At 34.9% G+C, this 21,998-nt stretch overlaps 1 protein-coding gene across 1 annotated transcript in view; it reads right to left on the reverse strand.

Moving 5' to 3' along the window:
- Positions 1-3,074: 3,074 nt before the first annotated feature.
- The window catches only part of LOC105463238 (ankyrin repeat domain-containing protein 30B), a 189,337-nt gene continuing 170,413 nt past the window's right edge, over positions 3,075-21,998 (reverse strand). The window contains 4 exon segments of the mRNA XM_071070132.1: positions 3,075-3,305; positions 3,308-4,151; positions 5,266-5,446; positions 12,390-12,603. Coding sequence (XP_070926233.1) covers positions 3,178-3,305; positions 3,308-4,151; positions 5,266-5,446; positions 12,390-12,603 — 1,367 coding nt within the window. The 3' untranslated portion in view covers positions 3,075-3,177.

Raw genomic sequence — 21,998 nt, forward strand, 5'->3', positions numbered from 1 at the left:
ATGCATAAAATACTAAATGCTAACAATAAGTGAAAAAATAAGTAGTTATATTTATATTTTGGTTTCCAAAGATGCCCTCAAAGCATTGTCATCAATAGTTCACAATATTCCAGGTTTGTTCATTGATATCTACCTAAGACAATTTTTTGAAAGCTCTCATTTGGTCCCCATAACATTTCTGATTCTAACCTAACTTCCAGATGAGGTAACTATGCTCATTCTCTGTAAGTATTGTTTTATAGCTTTTCGATTTTTTTTTCTATTAACCATTTTTCTTTAGATAAAGTTTATGTGTTGTCTATGTTTCTTGTTCTCAATATTCTCAACTTATAATGGGTTTATCAAGATGTAACGCCACTGTAAACTGAGAAGACCCTGTACTGTGGGTTGAAAATCCTTATTCTAAAATCTGAAGCTTCAAAAATCTGAAACTTTTTAAATGCAGACATAATTTTTCTCAATAGTCAGAAAAAACCTGAGTATTGATTAGAACAATTCTCTATTAGAGTGATTTCTGTTTTGTATTGATTAAAATATATTTCAAATAAAACTTTATTATGTCAATGTCTGAAAAAATAATCAGTACAATATATTTAATTGTGTTTTAACGACTGGTAAGATAGAAAATTTTCAATTTATACTGTAACAGGTAGCATGTATGTCAGATATTGTTCCCTGCTTAGGCAAATTCATAATAAAACATGATTATGTCTCATGAAAAAATAAAGCAATGTACAATTGAAGGTTAAATTGTTCTGCAACAGCTAGAAAACACATCCTGAAGCACAAGGTCAATGAGAGTCAGAACAGTCAGAGAAAGCTTCATGAAAAACATTAGATCATGGTTGCTTAGGACTGGGGAAGGTGAAGAAACATGGAGGTGGGTTGTGGTGATGACTAAGATGTGAAGTTTCTCTTTAGGGTGATGAAAATGTTCTGAAAATTATTGTGGTGATGGTTATACACCTTTGTGAATATATTAAGAGACATTGAGTTGTATAATTTAAATGTGTGAACTGTATGATATGTGAATTTTATCCCAATAAAGTTCCTTTTTAAACATCCAATGGCAGTATCAAGATAATTTCATTTTCTATTTTGAATATACATACTATACATGATCTAAATATATGTTTATACAATATAATTAAAAAGAAAAAACAAAAGAATTGCCTAGCTATTCAAATACTGTGTATATTAACCTAAACATTTGCATTTTGGAAAATAGTATCATGTCATTGGCATCCATTCACAAAAGTAGAGCTAAGAAATAAGATAATTTTCTGGAATATTCCATTAAACATTCTTCTCTGATTAAATATGGCTTGCCTCACCATGGCAACATAAATCACTGAAAAATACTGTTTATTTGAAGAATAGTCTCTCAACTGGTGGGATAAATGATGTATAATTCTTAAACTTCTTAAGGGTAAATATTATGAGAAAAAATATGTAATTGTAAGAAAAACATTGCAGAATGACAGCCACAGTTTTAAAAATAAGCACATTATAAGGATAATAAAATTGTAATAAAACTAATTATAATGAATATATAAAAGAAGTCTTCCCATGGAAATTAGTATCATAAAACAATTTATATTATTTAACCAGCTATAGATTCATTGTTGGCATATTACATTTAATACATACTTGATTTTTGATTTGAAATCATTTCTTCATTAAATTCTGTATCTCATCTTTGAGATTAATGTGATAACGTGATGTAGCCTCTATTGACGTCTCAGAGAGTAAGAATGTGATGTAACCTCTAGTGAAGCCTCAGACACACACACAGTTTATTGAGATCAGTCAATTTTTTTTGTCTCACAAAGACCTGACAAGACATATTTGTTATTGATTTTGTAAATCATCTTATCAAATTAACAATATTTACTTTCAAAAACATCCCCAAATATATTGATTCACCTTATTTTCTTCATTTGTACACATTGCTGCTTGTTAGTGAATTTACTTAAGGACATAAGAAGGTATTATCTTCCTGCCAAATTGGTACTGTCGTACTACTCAAGAGATTCATCCCACTAGTAATTTGTCCCTTAATGAATCTGTAATGCTTCACAACTTACTGAAGTCCAAAAAGAAAAAAAAAAAAAAAAAAAAGGCGGGACTAGCGTTGGTAAATTCTACGCAGTGGAATTCTTTCCTTCTTCTGTATTAGAAGCACAAATCAACACCAAAGTTCCTCACATATTCAATCAACTGCTGAAACTGCTGAAGTGTTTCCAATAGATTTTTATCTCAGAGTAAAAGTATTTTTATTTCAAAGGCTTTAGAGGCCCTAGGTAACCGGTCTCCACATCCCTTCTGACCTCAGCTGCTATGTTTCTCTCCTCTACTCACTTCTTTTGTACTATACATGAACCCTGCCACCTCTCATGAGTTGAAAAATGGGGATCCAAGGCAAAGCTAATAAATCACAGATAGCCACAATGATCTTTCTCTGGGACAAAGTTCTATTCACATCTCTGAGCCTTGAAATAGAAATTATGAGCAAATTATTTGTAACAATATTCAAAATAAATTATAAATACCAGCGGGGTGATTAAATCAAATTTGATATTGCTAAAATTCACTACATTTGTCCTAAGATATTATTTAACAAAACGCAGATGCCTTTAAAAAATTGAGAGGTTATAACAATACATAATTTGAGATTCAAATATGTTCAGATTAAGTCAAATTGACATAAATGAAAATAAAATTCTACCAACTAAAATATATAGAAAGGTACTCAAAAGTATTATTACAAGATGCAGAAATGTACACTTCAAAATATATTTCAAATACACTTCAATTCCTCTGGAAAATTTAGAATTAACTGTCAAAGTAAATTGCTGAATTGAATCTTAATTTCAAAATACTAATTGCTGATGGGCATTCCCATTTATCTGCTTCATTGTGGTCATAAAATGTGGCCACAAAGAGACATTAAAAACTTTATTTCAGCAGTATAAACCAATGTCATTAATGTTAATCTATTAAAAATCTTTAACTTAAACTCATAAAAGTTCATCAGTGACACAATGTCTTTACTCAAAGTAAAACGTCTCTCAGCTTTCACTTTCATTTGGTGGAAATGAGGCATGTTTCTAAGCTGATATAGTAAGTACATTTATCATCTATTTATACATATATATATGCAACTAGATTCAGCATTTAGCCAAGGCCATTTTCTTTCAGGAAGGTTGAAAAGTATTTACATTTTTTGATACTTACTTCTGTTTCTGCTTTCTCTTTTTCACATTGATCTGTACATTCTTTTAAATGGTTACCGTAATTAAATCCTCCTCATTTTTCTCTTTTAGGAGATGATGTTGCATTTTCTTCTCAAGAAAATGAATATTAATTGTTATCTTGCTTTTGTTAGCTTTCCTAAGTGCATGAACTAATTGCTGTCGAAGCCACATATTTTTGCTTTGTAGTTGAAATAATGTCTGCTCCAGAGACTGCTGCTGTTCAGTGTGTTTGTCCACATTATCTTGTTTGTTTTGATACATGTGTTCAGCTTTCTTCATTTGACACTGTGTTTCACGACAGTCTCTTTGTGCATGTTCTGAAACCAATGTATTTTCTCTTAGAGCATCTCCTGCATAATTGAGATTAAATTTTAGGCTTTTGGATTTCCTTTGAGCTTCACAAAGTGGTTGATGGAGCATCTCATTGTTATATATTGTATTACGCACATCAACATTCATTTTTCCTTGCAAATGAGTATCTCCTGCACTGTGGAAAGCAAGTTCTTGTTTTTTTCTTGATGTCGCACTTTGATCATGGTCTTGCAAAGCAGAAGCCAGTCTAGGATGGTATGATTCAATTTCTGTCTCCAGTATTTCTTTGTCTTGTTTTTCCTTCAATTTAGAAGTCAGCATTGTGTTCTCTGCCATCAGAACTTTAAGCTGCCCACTATACTGAGATGCCCTTTTTGTTAACGTTTTCTCTTTCAGTTTTAGGGTCATTTGAAGGTCAGCATTCTTTTCTTGTAAAATCTTAATGTCCTCAAAGTATTTATTTTCCTTCTCCTGGTGCTGATGTTTTAGTGTGTCTCTTTCCAGTTTTAGCATTGCAATTTCCTTTTTCAACATGCAATTTTCACGAAAGAGATCACTGTCATTTTCATGAGGGTGAGAAACCTAAATAAAATAAAATAAACTTTTAGCTAGCACTCAATAAAATGGCATATCATAGTTCCTCTGAAATTAAAGAATAACTTGTACCTTCATATAATGAAAGGGCTTTTATAAATAGGTATTGGTTGAGGAACCATTGAATCAAAACCTCAAATACTATACAGCATGAATTCCCCAAAGTTCAAACATTTATTTGGAGACAATGAATTCATGACAGTAAAAAAGAAATGACTAGAGAATTTTTAAGAGCATCAGAATTGGGAAAAAAAAAAAACTTTCCCTGAATTACAACAAGCTCAAAAGTATAAAATATAAGATTAATCAGTTTGACTACATATGAAAATTAGGTTTACACTCTGATGTCTAACTTATACAAGATCCCATACTAAGAGCCTTAGTGCTGCATATATTTAGATACAATTTCTGGAAGCTTTTTCAGTTCCTTTTTCCTGAGAATATTCTCTAGATATTTTATTTTTTAAGAAACATAGTTAATTTTAAGAATTATATTTATGAATATTTGATAAGTTGAGACATTGTAACAAGCACTTTTAGTTTTCACAATTCAGCAAGGAAAAGATTAAAAATATAAACAAGTTGTAGGATTTTCTCCAAGCCTTCTGAGTCTGCATCCAGGACTTCTTCACCAAATCTCAGTTAATTTTACTGGGCAAATATGTAAATACAAAAGAAGTCTTCTATTTCAAAACAAAAGTGGTAAAGAAGATACAATCTAGAGAGCCCTACTTAGAATACTATGAGCTTATTTACTATGACAATAACTTTTGCCTCTTGATAATGTTTGAGTCAGTATTAAATGTTAACTTGGAAAAATACACTAAACTATGTTGCTAGGAACAAAATTCTTACCAATAAATTATCACTAAGTATATGGTAGGGATTATCATTATTTTCAAAAGCTCTTTGTACTGAAATAAGATACTATTTGGATGCCATAATTTCTAATAAATAACTGTAGCTACAAATGTCATAGTTAATTTTAAGACAATATTTTCCTTCAGGACCTGAATAATACATACTAAATCAAAGGGATATTAAAAGTAATACTGATGAAATAAAGTTAGAAATATAAATTTTTTGCCAGAAATTGATTCACCTGATTCAAATTACTTGTTACACTCTTCAATTCCATATCTTGTATTCTGAGAGCCTGTGAAAGTTGTTTCACTTCTAACTCGTTCCTATGTTGCTCTTTGCGTCTTCTTAATTCTTCCCTAATTTTTTCATTTAATATGTCGACATTTCTTCTCTTCTCTTCTTCTTGATTTAAAGCCAATCTGCCATGAAACATACTTATCTTAACATTCATTTTGTTAGAAAATAGAATTCACTTTGAGATCTACTTCTTCCTATACTGGTTTATTATTCCAATAAAATTTCTATATTCCTGAATTGTTTTCTTTCTAGTTCTCAGGTATTTATTACTCCAACATCTTCCAAATGACATACATACTTGAAAAATAGTGAGAAAAAACATGTTCTAGTTAGAAAGTTTCTGTTTTTAGTAGCTTTGATGACTGTTATGGAAAAGAATATTGGAAGCTATTTGGTACATTTATGAGTTGAAAATTATTTTTTAAAAATATCACACAGTGAAAATTCCTCCTCAATGAAGACAGATCATTTAGAGCTAACTGATTACAGTGACATTACTTTTTATAAAAAAAGTTTACAGATTTATTAGACATAAATATTCCTACTTATAATATATGGTCAGTATCACTAAAAATAATTTTAATACTAAAATCTCAGACTAGGTTAAACAGTGTAATATCTGTTATTCCTTTTGTTTCCTTTTTGAGTAATACTTTAAACATGTCTTGTTGATTATTATATATTTTCAACAAATTTTAAATCTCTTTTAGAACAAAAAAGAATATAATATTTAATTAAAGAATAAAAATAATATGTATTTTTAACATAGAACTCTTAATTAATTTTATTTATGTAGGAGAGCAAGAGATGTTGAATAAACTAATCATAAATTACTCTATATTTTCTTTATATTCCATGTACATTAAGATTAAAAGAGTATAAGTAAAGGAAATTGATTCTTGGGGAGAGAAGAATGGCAATTTCATAATCTCTTTGTTGAACTGTAAATGAATATAAATTTTCTTGAGAACAATTAAGAAGTAATGAACAAAGAACTTTTTAAAAACTTACTATAATTTAACCAATTTTTTTTTTTATACTTTAAGTTCTAGGGTACATGTGCACAACGTGCAGGTTTGTTACATATGTACACATGTGCCATGTTTGTGTGCTGCACCCATTAACTCGTCATTTACATTAGGTATATCTCCTAATGCTATCCCTCCCCCCTACCGCCTCCCCACAATAGGACCTGGTGTGTGATGTTCCCCTTCCTGTGTCCAAGTTATCTCATTGTTCACTTCCCACTTATGAGTGAGAACATGCGGTACTTGGCTTTCTGTTCTTGTGATAGTTTGCTGAGAATGATGGCTTCCAGCTGCATCCATGTCCCTACAAAGGACACAAACTCATCCTTTTTTATGGCTACATAGTATTCCATGGTGTATATGTGCCACATTTTCTTAATCCAGTCTATCACTGATGGACATTTGGGTTCATTCCAAGTCTTTGCTATTGTGAATAGTGCCACAATAAATATACATGTGCATGTGCCTTTATAGCAGCATGATTTATAATCCTTTGGGTATATCCCCAATAATGGGATGGCTGGGTCAAATGGTATTTCTAGTTCTAGATCCTTGAGGAATTGCCAAACTGTTTTCCACAATGGTTGAACTAGTTTGCAGTCACACCAAGAGTGTAAAAGTGTTCCTATTTCTCCACATCCTCTCCAGCACCCGTTGTTTCCTGACATTTTAATGATCATATAAGGTGTAAGAAAAGGATCCAGTTTCAGCTTTCTACTTATGGGTAGCCAATTTTCCCAGTACCATTTATTAAAGAGGGAATCCTTTCCCCATTTCTTGTTTTTGTCAGGTTTGTCAAAGATCAGATGGCTGTAGATGTGTGGTATTATTTCTGAGGGCTCTGTTCTGTTCCATTGGTCTATGTCTCTGTTTTGGTATCAGTACCATGTTGTTTTGGTTACTGGAGCCTTGTAGTATAGTTTGAAGTTAGATGGCGTGATGCCACCAGCTTTGTTCTTTTGGCTTAGGACTGTCTTGGCAATGCGGGGTCTTTTTTGGTTCCGTATGAACTTTAAAGCAGTTTTTTCCAATTCTGTGAAAAAGTCATTGGTAGCTTAATGGGGATAGCATTGAATCTATGAATTACCTTGGGCAGTATGGCCATTTTCATGATATTGATTCTTCCTATCCATGAGCATGGTATGCTCTTCCATTTGTTTGCATCCTCTTTTATTTCACTGAGCAGTGGTTTGTAGTTCTCCTTGAAGAGGTCCTTTATATCCCTTTTAAGTTGGATTCCTAGGTATATTATTTTCTTTGAAGCTATTGTGAATGGGAGTTCATTCATGATTTGGCTCTCTGTTTGTCTGTTACTGGTGTATAAGAATGCTTGTGATTTTTGCATATTGATTTTGTATCCTGAGACTTTGCTGAAGTTGCTTATTAGCTTAAGGAGATTTTTGGCTGAGACAATGGGGTTTTCTAAATATACAATCATGTAATCTGCAAACAGGGGCAATTTGGCTTCTTCTTTTCCTAACTGAATACACTTGATTTCTTTCTCTTGCCTGATTGCCCTAACCAGAACTTCCAACACTATGTTGAATAGGAGTAGTGAGAGAGGGCATCCCTGTCTTGTGCCAGTTTTCAAAGGGAATGCTTCCTGTTTTTGCCCATTCACTATGATATTGGCTGTGGGTTTGTCATAAACAGCTCTTATTATTTTGAGATATGTTCCATCAATGCCAATTTTATTGAGAGTTTTTATCATGAAGGGCTGTTGAATTTTATCAAAGGCCTTTTCTGCATCTATTGAGATAATCATGTGGTTTTTGTCTTTGGTTCTATTTATATGCTGGATTATATTTATTGATTTGCGTGTGTTGAACCAGCCTTGAATCCCAGGGATGAAGCCCACTTGATCATGGTGGATAAGCTTTTTGGTGTGCTGCTGAATTTTGTTTGCCAGTATTTTATTGAGAATTTTTGCATCGATGTTCATCAGGGATATTGGTCTAAAATTCTCTTTTTCTGTTTTATCTCTGTAAGGCTTTGGCATCAGGATGATGTTGGCCTCATTAAAAGAGTTAGGGAGGATTCCCTCTTTTTCTATTGATTGGAATAGTTTCAGAAGGAATGGGACCAACTCCTCGTTGTACCTCTGGTTGAATTTGGCTGTGAATTCTTCTGGTCCTGGACTTTTTTTGGTTGGTAAGCTATTAATTATTGCCTCAATTTCAAAGCCTGCTATTGGTCTATTCAGGGATTCAACTTCTTCCAGGTTTAGTCTTGGGAGAGTGTAAGTGTCCAGGAAATTATCTATTTCTTCTAGGTTTCCTAGTTTATTTGTGTAGAGGTGTTTATAGTATTCTCTGATAGTAGTTTCTATTTCCATGGGGTTGGTGTTGATATCTCCTTTTTCATTTTTTATTGTGTCTATTTGATTCTTCTCTCTTTTCTTCTTTATTAGTCTTGCTAGTGGTCTATCAATTTTGTTGATCTTTTCAAAAAGCCAACTCCTGGATTCATTGATTTTTTGGAGGGTTTTTTGTGTCTCTATCTCCTTCAGTTCTGCTCTGATCTTAGTTATTTCTTGCCTTCTGGTAGCTTTTGAATGTGTTTGCTCTTGCTTCTCTAGTTCTTTTAATTGTGATGTTAGAGTGTCAATTTTAGATCTTTCCAGCTTTCTCTTGTGTGCATTTAGTGCTATAAATTTCCCTGTACACACTGCTTTAAATGTGTCCCAGAGATTCTGGTATGTTGTATCTTTGTTGTCATTGGTTTCAAAGAACATCTTTATTTCTGCCTTCATTTAGTTATGTACCCAGTAGTCGTTCAGGAGCAGGTTGTCCAGTTTACATGTAGATGAGTGGTTTTGATTGAGTTTCTTAGTCGTGAGTTGTCGTTTGATTGCACTGTGATCTGAGAGACAGTTTGTTATAATTTCTGTTCTTGTCCATTTGCTGAGGAATGCTTTACTTCCAACTATGTGGCCAATTTTGGAATAAGTGCAATGTTGTGCTGAGTAGAATATACATTCTGTTGATTTGGGGTGGAGAGTTCTATAGATGTCTATTAGGTCCGTTTGGTGCAGAATTGAGTTCAATTCCTAGATATCCTTGTTTACTTTCTCTTTAATTGATCCATCTAACGTTCACAGTGGGGTGTTAAATCCTCCCATTATTTTTGTTTGGGAGTCTAAGTCTCTTTATAAGTCTCTAAGGACTTGCTTGATGAATCTGGGTTCTCCTGTATTGGGTGCATATATATTTAGTATAGTTAGCTCTTCCTGATGAATTGATCCCTTTACCATTATGTAATGGCCTTCTTTGTCTCTTTCGATCTTTGATGCTTTAAAGTCTGTTTTATTAGAGACTAGCATTGCAACCCCTGCTTTTTTTTTGTTTTCCAATTGCTTGGTAGATCTTCCTCCATCCCTTTATTTTGAGCCTATGTGTGTCTCTGCATGTGAGATGGGTCTCCTGAATACAGCAAACTGATGGGTCTTGACTTTTTATCCAGTTTGCCAGTCCGTGCCTTTTAATTGGATCATTTAGTCCATTTACATTTAAGGTTAATATTGTTTTGTGTGAACTTGATCCTGTCATTATGATATTAGCTGCTTATTTTGCTCGCTAGTTGATGCAGTTTCATCCTAGCATTGATGGACTTTACATTTCGACATGTTTTGCAATGACTGGTACCTGTTGTTCCTTTCCATGTTTAGTGCTTCCTTCAGGGTCTCTTGTAAGGCAGGCCTGGTGGTGACAAAATCTCTAAGCATCTGCCTATCTGTAAAGGATTTTATTTCTCCTTCACTTATGAAACTTAGTTTGGCTGGATATGAAATTCTGGGTTGAAAATTCTTTTCTTTAAGAATGTTGAATATTGGCCCCCACTCTCTTCTGGCTTGGAGAGTTTCTGCTGAGAGATCTGCTGTTAGTCTGATGGGCTTCCATTTGTGGGTAACCCAACCTTTCTCTCTGGCTGCCCTTAACATTTTTTTCTTCAATTCAACTTTGGTGAATCTGACAATTATGTGTCTTAAAGTTATTCTTCTCGAGGTGTATCTTTGTGGAGTTCTCTATATTTCCTGGATTTGAATGTTGGCCTGCCTTACTAGGTTGGGGAAGTTCTCCTGGATGATATCCTGAAGAGTGTTTTCCAATTTGATTCCATTTTCCCCGTCACTTTCAGGCACACCAATCAGATGTAGATTAGGTCTTTTCACATAATCTCATATTACTTGGAGGCTTTGTTCATTTCTTTTTCTCTTTTTTATCTACACATCTCTTCTCACATCATTTCATTCATTTGATCTTCAATCGCTGATACTCTTTCTTCCAGTTGATTGAGTCGGTTACTGAACTTGTGCATTTGTCACATAGTTCCCGTGTTATGGTTTTCATCTCTATCATTCTCTTAAGGATTTCTCTACATTTGTTATTCTAGTTATCCATTTATCAAATCTTTTTTCAAGGTTTTTAGTTTCTTTGCACTCGTTATGTAGTTCCTCCTTTAGCTCTGAGAAGTTTGATCGACTGAAACCTTCTTCTATTGACTCATCAAAGTCATTCTCTGTCCACCTTTTTTCCGTTGCTGGCAATGAGCTGTGTTCCTTTGGAGGGGGAGATGCACTCTGATTTTTTGAATTTCCAGCTTTTCTGCACTGCTTTTTCCCCATCTTTGTGGTTTTATCAGCCTTTGGTCTTTGATGTTGGTGATGTACTGATGGGGTTTTGGTGTGGGTGTCCTTTCTGTTTGTTAGTTTTCCTTCTAAGAGTCAGGACCCTCAGCTGTAGGTCTGTTGGAGTTAGCTTGAGGTCCACTCCAGACCCTGTTTGCCTGGGTATCAGCAGCGGCGGCAGCAGAAGATAGAATATTGCTGAACAGCGAGTGTTGCTGTCTGATTCTTGCTCTGGAAGCTTCATCTCAGGGGTGTACCCTGCCATGTGAGGTGTGAGGTGTTGGTCTGCACCTAGTGGGGGATATCTCCCCCTAGGCTACTCAGGGGTCAGGTACCCACTTGAGCTGGCAGTCTGTCCCGTTCTCAGACCTCAACCTCGGTGTTGGGAGATCCACTGCTCTCTTCAAAGCTGTCAGACGGGGGCGTTTACCTCTGCTGAGGTTTCTGCTGCTTTTTGTTTAGCTATGCCCTGTCCCCAGAGGAGGAGTCTACAGAGGCAGGCCAGCCTCCTTGAGCTGTGGTGGGCTCCACCCAATTCCAGCTTCCTGGTGGCTTTATTTACCTACTTAAGCCTCAAGAATGGTGGGCGCCCTCCCACAGCTCGCTGCCATCCTGCAGTTAGATCTGAGACTGCTGTGCTAGCAATGAGGGAGGCTCCATGGCAGTGGGACCTTCTGGGCCAGGTGTAGGATATAATCTCCTGGTGTGCCTTTTGCTAAGACCCTTGGTAAAGCACAGTATTAGGGTGGGAGTTACCCAATTTTCCAGGTGTTGTGTGTCTCGATTTCCTTGGCTAGGAAAAGAAATTCCCTTTCCCCTTGTGCTTCCCAGGTGAGGTGATGCATTGCCCTGCTTCAGCTCTGGATGGTCATGCTGCACCCACAAACCAGAGTCAATTGTCCGACATGACCCAGTGAGATGAACCTGGTACCTCAGTTGAAAATGCAGAAATCACCTGTCTTCTATGTCACTCACACTGGGAGCTGGAGGCTGGAGCTGTTCCTATTTGGCCATCTTTGGCATGCCCCCCCCAGATATTTTTATATTGAAGGATTTATTCCAAGTCAATAATTAGAAAGGATAAAAAAGATTTACATGCAGTTATGCATTGCAGCACTTATAATATAAAAAATTAAAAATCAAAAATATTAATTTGTTAAGTAATGGGATTTCCAAATAATGGCCTTCTATATAGCCATTAAAGTTGTGATTTAATAAATATGCATTTAATTATCAGCAGAAGTATTCACATTTAAGAACTTGTATTATTTAAAAGAATTTGACACTCTACAAGACAGAGATTTTTCTCTCCAGTTAAACCTCAGAAGGTAAGGCAGCTTTTACAAAAAGTATCCTACATACCTTTAGTATAAATAATTGAAATATTTATTTAAAACTAGGATGTCATACCTCACACTGCAGAGCTCTTGTTCCCATTTAACTTTTTGGTTCTCTAACTGTGATTTTATTTCTTTTGCTTCTGATAGTTCCTTTTGTAGTACACAAAATTTATTTTTCATTTTTTTCAGTTTTGTTGTAAGTTGTTCACAGTGATCTTTTTTAAGTTCCCGTGCTCTTTTACAAGAAGGAACTGCATCCAAGATTTTTGATAGGCTAGTTGAATCTGTCACAAGGAGGAGATAGAAATAAAACGTATTAGTACTTTTGGGATATAAAGGGCTGCATATTTTAACAATCAATAACTCACACACTGAACAAATTTATATTGATTGCCTACCATGGGGAAGGCATTATACTACGTTCTGCAGATTAAACAGAAAAAAACAAAACAAAACAAAACTCTGCTCTTGTTTAGCTTAAAATATAAAATAAAAAGCAAAGCCCCAGAAAAGTTACAATTGTAAATTCAGATAGATACTGTAAGAAAACAGATTGCTTAGAATAAGATCTATACTAGGCCCATGGAAAAATCCCCTGAGGAATGTATGGCTACACTGAGGAACAAATCCTGAAAAGGATGTAGTTGAGCAAGTGGGGAAGAAAAGCATTTTAGCCAGTGTGTGGCATGTGCTGAAGCTCTAGTGTAGTCTGCCTCTAGCCACAAGAGAACAACAGGTGTTGATTTTTCTTCTTAGCTAAAATAATTAAAAATAAAACACACAAAATACACTAAATTTTTTAGACAGTGGACATTAGGCAAAGAAGATGATAATCCCTGAAAAACAGAAAAAGAAAATGGAAAGCAAACCTCATGAATGTTTCAGCTTCCTGCCTTGACAGAGATTCCAAGACATGACACAGGAAGAAAAAACTGAAGTGGAACCTACCAGACTCTCTTGGTTGCATTGCTGAAGCTTAGAGTCTGGTAAAACCAAAGGAGACAGACAACACCAAACAGAACACTGAGGAGGAGAGAGAGATACAGAAGCGAAAGCAAGAAACCCCTGGAAATCCCCTCCCAGTATTTAGCAAAATAATGAAGATTGCATGTGAGCCAGAAAACTACCTAAGACCAAGCCAGGTCAGGGGGACTTATAAAGTTAGTGAAAATCACACCTGTGCTTACATAGTACCAAGAAGAGTGCCTATTTTTATAGATTTGCCTGGGAAGACTCAGACTTCCCAGGAAAATGAATAGTCTGAAAGGTCTTGCCTCAGGTGTGGGGAGTTAGCTCATGCCATAAAAAGAAAAAATAAAAAGGATCAAGCTGTTTATACGTAACTCAACTCTATTCTACAATAAAAATCAAGAAGATAAGTAGAGCAATAGAAGATACTTTAAAAAACTAAATTACACTTGTAAAGATACAAGTTACAATGCTGGAGATGAAAGCTACGCTGAGTAGATATGAGCATAGATTGATTTGCCACCAAGAAAGAAAAGTTTCATAAATTTGAGACACTAGAGAACTATCAGCAAACTCCCAACACATAATATATAAGTCCCTAAAGAAGTAGGAGGCGAGACAGAAAAAAAGTTTGAGGAAAAATTGGCTAAATATATTCTAAAGTTAATGAAAGCTACAATCCCACAGATCCAGGCTGGTATCTGGCTGGAAGTGAAGAAATGAAAATATAAGATTGTAATTTCTTATACCATCTATGTTATGATGTAATATTACTTGAAGGTGGGTTGTGATGAGGAAAATCCATACACTATATATCCTAAAACAACCACTAAGACAGCAAAGCAAAGAGTTATATCTAATAACCAAATAAACTTATATGACAAAAAGATATGACTAAATCATAAAGAAATATAAAACTAGATCAATAACTAAAAAACATTATACCTATATATATATATATATAAAACTAAATCATAAAAATTACTAAACTAGTCTGAAGGAAGCAGAAAAAGAATAAAACAAAGCAAAGAAGATCTGGGACTAATAGAAATCAAACAGCATGGTGACAGACAATTTTTATCATATCAATAATTACATTATAAATTAAACTGATCGAAAAACCTCTGCTCAAAGGCAGATTGTCAGAATGGATATGAAAGTAAGATCTACCTGTATAACACCTATAAGAAATAAACTTTAAATATAAAGACAAAAATTGGTTAAAGATGAAACAAGACACACCACACTAACACGTGACAAAAGAAGACTGAGGAAGAGTGGTTGTATTAATACCAAAGTACATTTCATAGCAAAAATATTACCAGCAATAAACAAGGTCATTTTATAGTGACAAAGGGTTCACTTAATCAAGAAAACATAACAGTCCTAAATATTTTTGTAGAAAATAATGTAAATCCTTCAAAATACATGATACAAAAATAGATAGAACTGCAAAAGAAATGGACAAATGCCCAAGTATAGTCTAAAATTTCTAAACCCCTTACTCAAGTAGTAGAATAAGGAGGCAGAAAGTCGGCAAGAATGTGGTAGACTTTACACCATTCTTCAGAAGTACTTAAAGACTATATTCTAGATCATATCTTAATGAAAGGATTGAGAAGGATTTAGGTCACACAAAACATGTTACCTGACCCAAAAACAATGAAATTAAAAATCAATAATAAAAATGTACCTGGAACAACTCAACTATTGGAAATTAAGTAACATAACATCCAAACAACCCTGGGTTGGTTCCAAAAATAATAAAAAGAAAAATTAGAAAGTATTTTGAACTAACTTCAAATGAAAACACAACACGTTAGATATTGTAAAATGCATCTACAACAGCACTTAAATAAAAATTTTCAGCACTGAATGTCTACATTAGAAGACTCTCAAATAAATAACTTTGACTTTTACCTTAAGAAACTAAAGAAAAAAATAAGAAAAAAGTAAACTCAATGGAAGTAGAGGAAATGATAAATATCTGCATTGGCTTGAATGTTTTTGTCCTTGAAAATTTCATATGCTAAAATCAAATCACAGAGATGATGTTATTAGGAGGCAGGAGTTTTGGGATGTAATTAGGTCATGAGGGCCACCCTTCATAAATGGATTAATGCTCTGATAGAAATAACCCCAGAGAGCCTCTTTATCCTTTCTGCCATGTGAGGACACAGGGCAAAAGAATGCATCAATGAATCAGGAAGTGGTACCTCTTCAGACATAAAATCTGATGATACCTTGATCTGGAACTGTGCGGCTTCCAAAATTGTGAGAATTCAATCTATGTTCTTGATAAGCTCCCAACTATAGATTTTTTAAATAATAGGCAAAGAGAACTAAAACATCAGAGATGGAACTAATAAAACACAAAAATGATAGAAAAATTGAACAACACCAAACACTTTGAGAGGATCAATAAAAGCAAAAGTCTATCTAGCCAAACTAGCTCTTGAAAAGAAAAAGCTACAGTTACTAACTCTGGAAATGAGTTAATGTGACATTATTTCAGATTCTACAGATACTTAAAAATACAAGGTAATATTAAAAAATGTATGTGAATAAACATGACAACTTAGACAAAATTGACAAATTCATTGAAATGTGAAAATTACCATCTGATTTTTGACGAAACTGAAAAAAAAAAAAAGCAATGGGAAAAGAATTCCCTATTTAACAAATGGTGTTGGGAAAACTGGCTGGCCACATGCAGAAAACTGAAAGCTGACCCCTTCTTTACATCTTATACAAAAATTAACTCCAGATGGATTAAAGACTTAAGCATAAAACCTAAAACCATAAAAAGCCTAAAAGAAAACCTAGGCAATACCATTCAGGACATAGGCATGGGCAAGGATTTCATGACTAAACATCAAAAGCAATGGCAACGAAAGCTAAAATTGACAAATGGGACCTAAATAAACTAAAGAGCTTTGGCACAGCAAAAGAAACTAGCATCAAAATGAACAGGCAACCTTTAGGATAGTAGAAAATTTCTGCAATCTATTCATCTGACAAAGGGCTAATATCCAGAACCTATAATAACTTAAACACACTTACAAGAAAAAAACAAACAGCTCCATCAAAAAGTGGGCGAAGGATATTAACAGACACTTCTTCAAAGACGACATTTATGCAGCCAACAAACATAGGAAAGAAAAATTCATCATCATTGATCATTAGAGAAACGCAAATCGAAACCACAATGAGATATAATCTCATGGCAGTTAAAATTGCAGTCATTAGAAAGTCAGGAAATGAGCCTGTAATCCCAACACTTTGGGAGGCCGAGACAGGCGGATCATGAGGTCAGGAGATCGAGACCATCTTGGCTAACACGGTGAAACCCCATTTCTACTAAAAAATACAAAAAACTAGCCGGGCGAGGTGGCGGGTGCCTGTAGTCCCAGCTACTCAGGAGGCTGAGGCAGGAGACTGGTGTAAACCCGGGAGGCAGAGCTTGCAGTGAGCTGAGATCTGGCCACTGCACTCCAGCCTGGGTGACAGAGTGAGACTCTGTCTCAAAAAAAAAAAAAAAAAAAAGTCAGGAAACAACAGATGCCGGAGAGGATGTGGAGAAATAGGAACACTTTTACACTGTTGGTAGGAGTGTAAATTATTTCAACCATTGTAGAAGACAGTGTGGTGATTCCTCAAGGATCTAGAACCAGAAATACCATTTGACCTAGTCATCCCATTACTGGGTATATACCCAAAGGATTATAAATCATGCTACTATAAAGACACATGCACACGTATGTTTATTGCAGCACTATTCACAATAGCAAAGACTTGAAACCTACCCAAATATCCATCAATGATAGACTGGATAAAGAAATGTGGCCCATATACACCATGGAATACTATGTGGCCATAAAACAGGATGAGTCCATGTCCTTTGCAGGGACATGGATGAAGCTGGAAACCATCATTCTCAGCAAACTAGCACAAGAACAGATAACCAAACACTGCATGTTATCACTCATAAGTGAGAGTTGAACAATGAGAACATATGGACACGGGGAGGGGAACATCACACACCAGGGCCTGTTGTGGGGTAAGGGGCTAGGGGAGGGGTAGCATTAGGAGAAGTACGTAATGTAGACGATAGGTTGATGGGTACAGAAAATCACCATGGCACATGTATACCTATATAACAAACCTGCACGTTCTGCACATGTAACCTAGAACATAAAGTATAACAATAATAATAGAAAAAAGAAAAAAATTTTAACTAGGAATAACAGTATGCTGATTCTGGCAAACATTCAGAGGAAACCTTTATGTAAGAAATCCAATTCTTTTTTCCAAAATAAAAATGGTGTCAACAATAGAAAAATAAAATCTAGTCAGTAGTCAAAAAAAAAATACAATATCTCAAGAAAAAATAGATAACCTGCATTGCCCTAAATCTATAAAAGAGTATTAAGTCATACTTAAAAATTTTCTTACAATGAAAAGTCCAGGCCAAGAATACTACACTGGTGGTTTCTACCAAATATTCTAGAGAAAAAATGAGATATAATTCTAAACAAACTCTACCCCTAAAATAAAAGAAAGTACGATATAGTTTGGATGTGTGTCCCCACCAAAATCTCCCATTGAAATGTAATCCCCAATGTTGGAAGTAAAGTTTGGTGAGAGGTGAATGCATCATGAGGAAAGATTTCTCACAAATAACTTAGCACCATGCCCTTGGTGTTGTCCTCATAATAGTGATTCTCATGAAAATTGGTCATTTAAATGTGCATGGCACCTCCCACCTCTCTCTCTTTCTCCTACTCTGGCCATGTGATGTGCAAATTCCTGCTTCAGCTTCTGCCATAACTGTAAGCTTCCACAGTCCTCCCCAGAAGCAGAGCCCCATGTTATGCTTCTTGTACAACCTGTAGAACTGTGAGCCAGTGAAACCTATTTTCTCATAAATTACCCAATCTCAGGTATTTCTCTATAGCAATGGACAAATAGCCTAATACAGAGTACATTTCAACTCATTGTATAATGCTAGCATTACTCTAAATCAAAACCAGATGATATTATTATAAACAAGAGAAATGCCTTATGAACATGCATGCAAAATTCAACCAATTTGTGAAGCAACAATGATAATCTTAGAAAGATGAGTGAATAAACTGTGCTATAGTCATACAATGGAATATTACTAAGGACTAAAAGTAGATGAACTATCAAGCTATGAAAAGACTTAAATGCATATTTCCAAAAATGACATTATCCATAAAACAAAATTATGGATAGAGTAAAAAGATCAGGGATGGTTAACAAAAGGTTGAGGAGCAAAGATGTGTGTTGATATCCTGTGTTTTTCCAATTTTCAGAACTTTTGGCTCATCTTTCTAATCTGAAAAAGAGAGTCATTTCTTCTATTTAAGTTTACTTTCACTTGCTTGAGACATGTTATCACCCTTGAGGGTGTGGCTTTAATGTATGCTGAGGAATACAATTTGTTTCTGAGTGCTGTCAGGGGAGTCAGCCTCTGTATGATTCTTTTGGATATATGTAAACTTAGTATGGTGGTTTTCCCAAATGCTAGTTCTCATGGCAGCATACTGGGCATGTGAGAAAGCCCTCGATGTACTGTGGCAGAAGTGGGTAAGAACATGCTTTGTCTTTGTTTTACTGGTAGGAACTCTCTGTTGCCTCAGGTTATCGGCAAGCCTGTGTAATGCCTAGTGCCCAGAATTCTCTACTCAGCTCCAGAAAGAAGGACAAAGCTTAGCAAAACTACACTGACAAGCTGGACTGAACTGACAAAACTGGCCTGCTGTTTGGATACCTTAATGAGGAGCACAAGCACCAGCCAAGACAAGGGTCTCAGGAAAAGCTCTTAGTGAATGACAAAGAGGATCCCAGAGGAAAGAGAAAACGCGGCAACAGTTCTGTCCTGAGTGGTCATGAATGGCTCGGCTTCCTTATCAAAACCCTGACCTAAGACTCATAAAAAGCTTATATGACTTTTTTTCTTCAAAAAAGCAGTCTCCTGTCTTCCTCTCCCCACAAAAACACACTATGTCTGATAGTTGCCATTTACCCAGATAAGTTTAATTAAATATCAACCTTCATTTTCTTTCAGGAATTAATATTTTACTATTACTTTCTTTGATTGATTCAGCAAACTTTATGATATAGTTTGTTTTCCAGGATAAATTATTCATCAGTAAGATTCTTCAAAGATATGTATACTTTTATATCAATGAAATTTATGTCTAGTCTCTTAAAGTTAAAAAAAAAGTCTAGGTTCAAACTATATCAAAAGCGTGCAGAGTCCCAGGTGACAAAAAGTAAATATGTAACTATTTTCCTTTAAAAACAAAAACATTGAGTTTAAAATTTTTGAGTGAAAAAAGAAAAAAAAACACACAATAAAAATTTTACAAACCATTTCATCATCTAGAGCCCATTTATCATATGGCATCTGTGAATCTCACACATAGCTAACATATACTGGTTAAAAACTATGAGAGTTTCTGAAGTACAAGATACACTTAGAATCACTTACTAAATTACAAACATTCATCATATTCTTTAATTTATCCTATAATTGAGAAGGTACACAGTTACAATGATAGTTTAGTTGAATGTAAAATTGATGTCTCATCAATGAAAGTGTAATGAATTCATGAGCAAGGATGTATATTAGGGAATAATAGTAAATAAAAATATTCATTGTTTTCTATACACATGTGGTGTAGTTTTATGTCTACATTTTTTTTGCATCCTCTCATTTATCCATTTGAATGTTTCTTGATCTCATGTCAGTGAGCATATACAATTCATAAAGAAAATAATGTATAAAAAATTTCACTATTGAAATATTCATTCAAAAACTTGACTGTTAAACATTAATTAGGTATAAACATTTTTATTTTGAAATCAGTATAATATTTAAAAATTAGTTTTAGTATTCAAGTAATAAATTTAGTATTTTTTGTTTGTTTCTAATATTAGTCTGATTTGATTTATCATATTAGTCTCTAACAAATTTTTATTTTTTTATTTTAATTTTTTTTGAAATGGAACTCATTCTGTCAACCCTGCTGGAGTGTAGTGGCGTGATCTTGGCTCACTGCAACCTTCAACCCCTGGGTTCAAGCAACTCTCCTGCCTCAGCCTCTTGAGTAGCTGGGATTACAGGCGTGTGCAACCATGCCAAGCTAATATATATATATATATTTAATATTTTTAGGAGAGACAGGGTTTCACCATGTTGGCCAGGCTGGTCTCGAACTGCTGACCCCAAGTGATCCACCCACTCGCCTCAGCCTCCCAAAGTGCTGGGACTACAGGCATGAGCCATCGGGCCTGGCCTTCTAACAGATTTTTATGGAACAGCAATTTCACTAACAAAGCCAATGAGTTCATATTCAAATTTTTCTCACTTAAATAACTAATATCAACAAAACATATCTCTATGAATCCTGAAAGCAATAGAGAAGAGTAATGAGTCACTGTGGTAGACCCAAATCTAGTAATCCCTCCTTCTTCCAATACTCTCCAGAGCATACCCAATATAATCTTTTGGAGTGAAAATATTCCAAATGCATCTGAAGCGAGTTCACTCAAGTTTCCTTCTTAGAAACTTCAAAATTACCTAGTTAGCTTCTTCCCCTCACGCCCCTTCATGCCTCACAATTGCTATTCTTTAGCAAAAATAATCTCCAGATCTGTGGTCTTGATTCTTTCCCTTCAGCACTTTTTAAAATAAATTTTCCTACCACTTTCTTTCCCTTTCACAAGTAGTATCATGGATCTATAAATTCTTTTGTTGTTTTTTAACCTCTGTCTTCTCCTCTTCTGGCTAAAAACATACTTAGAAATAAAATCAAAATAATGCTTTCCCTTGACTCTGTTATGTCTTGACACTCCATCCAATTGCTCTTCTTCCAAATTATTTCAATGAAAACTCTATACCCTTGCTACTCAGTGCATGGTCCAAGAACCACCAGCATCAGCATCACCTGAAAATTTATTAAAACTGCACAATCTCAAGTCTGTTGAATCAGAATGTGCATTGTTAACAAGTTCTGTAGCTCACTTATTAAAGTGTGAAAACTTCTGGACCATACTGAAAAAAATATACACGTATGTGGCTGCCCATATATGCCAATAATATATTCACCAATAATAGATAAAACATGGCTTTGCATAGTCAGGTAATTCCATCCCTAATGTCTTCCACAAATGAGTAAGAAAGGGTGGATATTTTTTATTGTTATTACACTTCAAGTTCTAGGGTATATGTACACAATATGCAGGTTTGTTACATATGTAGACATGTGCCATTTTGGTGTGCTGCACCCATTAACTCGTCATTTACATTAGGTATTTTTCTTAATGCTATCCCTCTCCTCTCCCCTACTCGATGACAGGTTCCAGTGTGTAATGTTCCCCACCCTGTGTCCAAGTGTTCTCACTGTTCAATTCCCACCTATAAGTGAGAACACGCAGTGTTTGGTTTTCCGTCCTTGCAATAGTTTGCTCAGAATGATGGTTTCCAGCTTCATCCGTGTTCCTATAAAGGACATGAACTAATCTTTTTTATGGCTGCATAGTATTCCATGGTATGTATATGCCACATTTTCTTAATCCAGTTTATCATTGATGGGCATTTGGGTTGGTTTCAAGTCTTTGCTATTGTAAATAGTGCCACAATAAACATATGTGTGCATGTGTCTTTATAGTAGCATGA

The sequence above is a fragment of the Macaca nemestrina genome, chromosome 9 (genome assembly GCF_043159975.1).
Source record: "Macaca nemestrina isolate mMacNem1 chromosome 9, mMacNem.hap1, whole genome shotgun sequence".
Classification (NCBI taxonomy): Eukaryota; Metazoa; Chordata; class Mammalia; order Primates; family Cercopithecidae; genus Macaca; species Macaca nemestrina.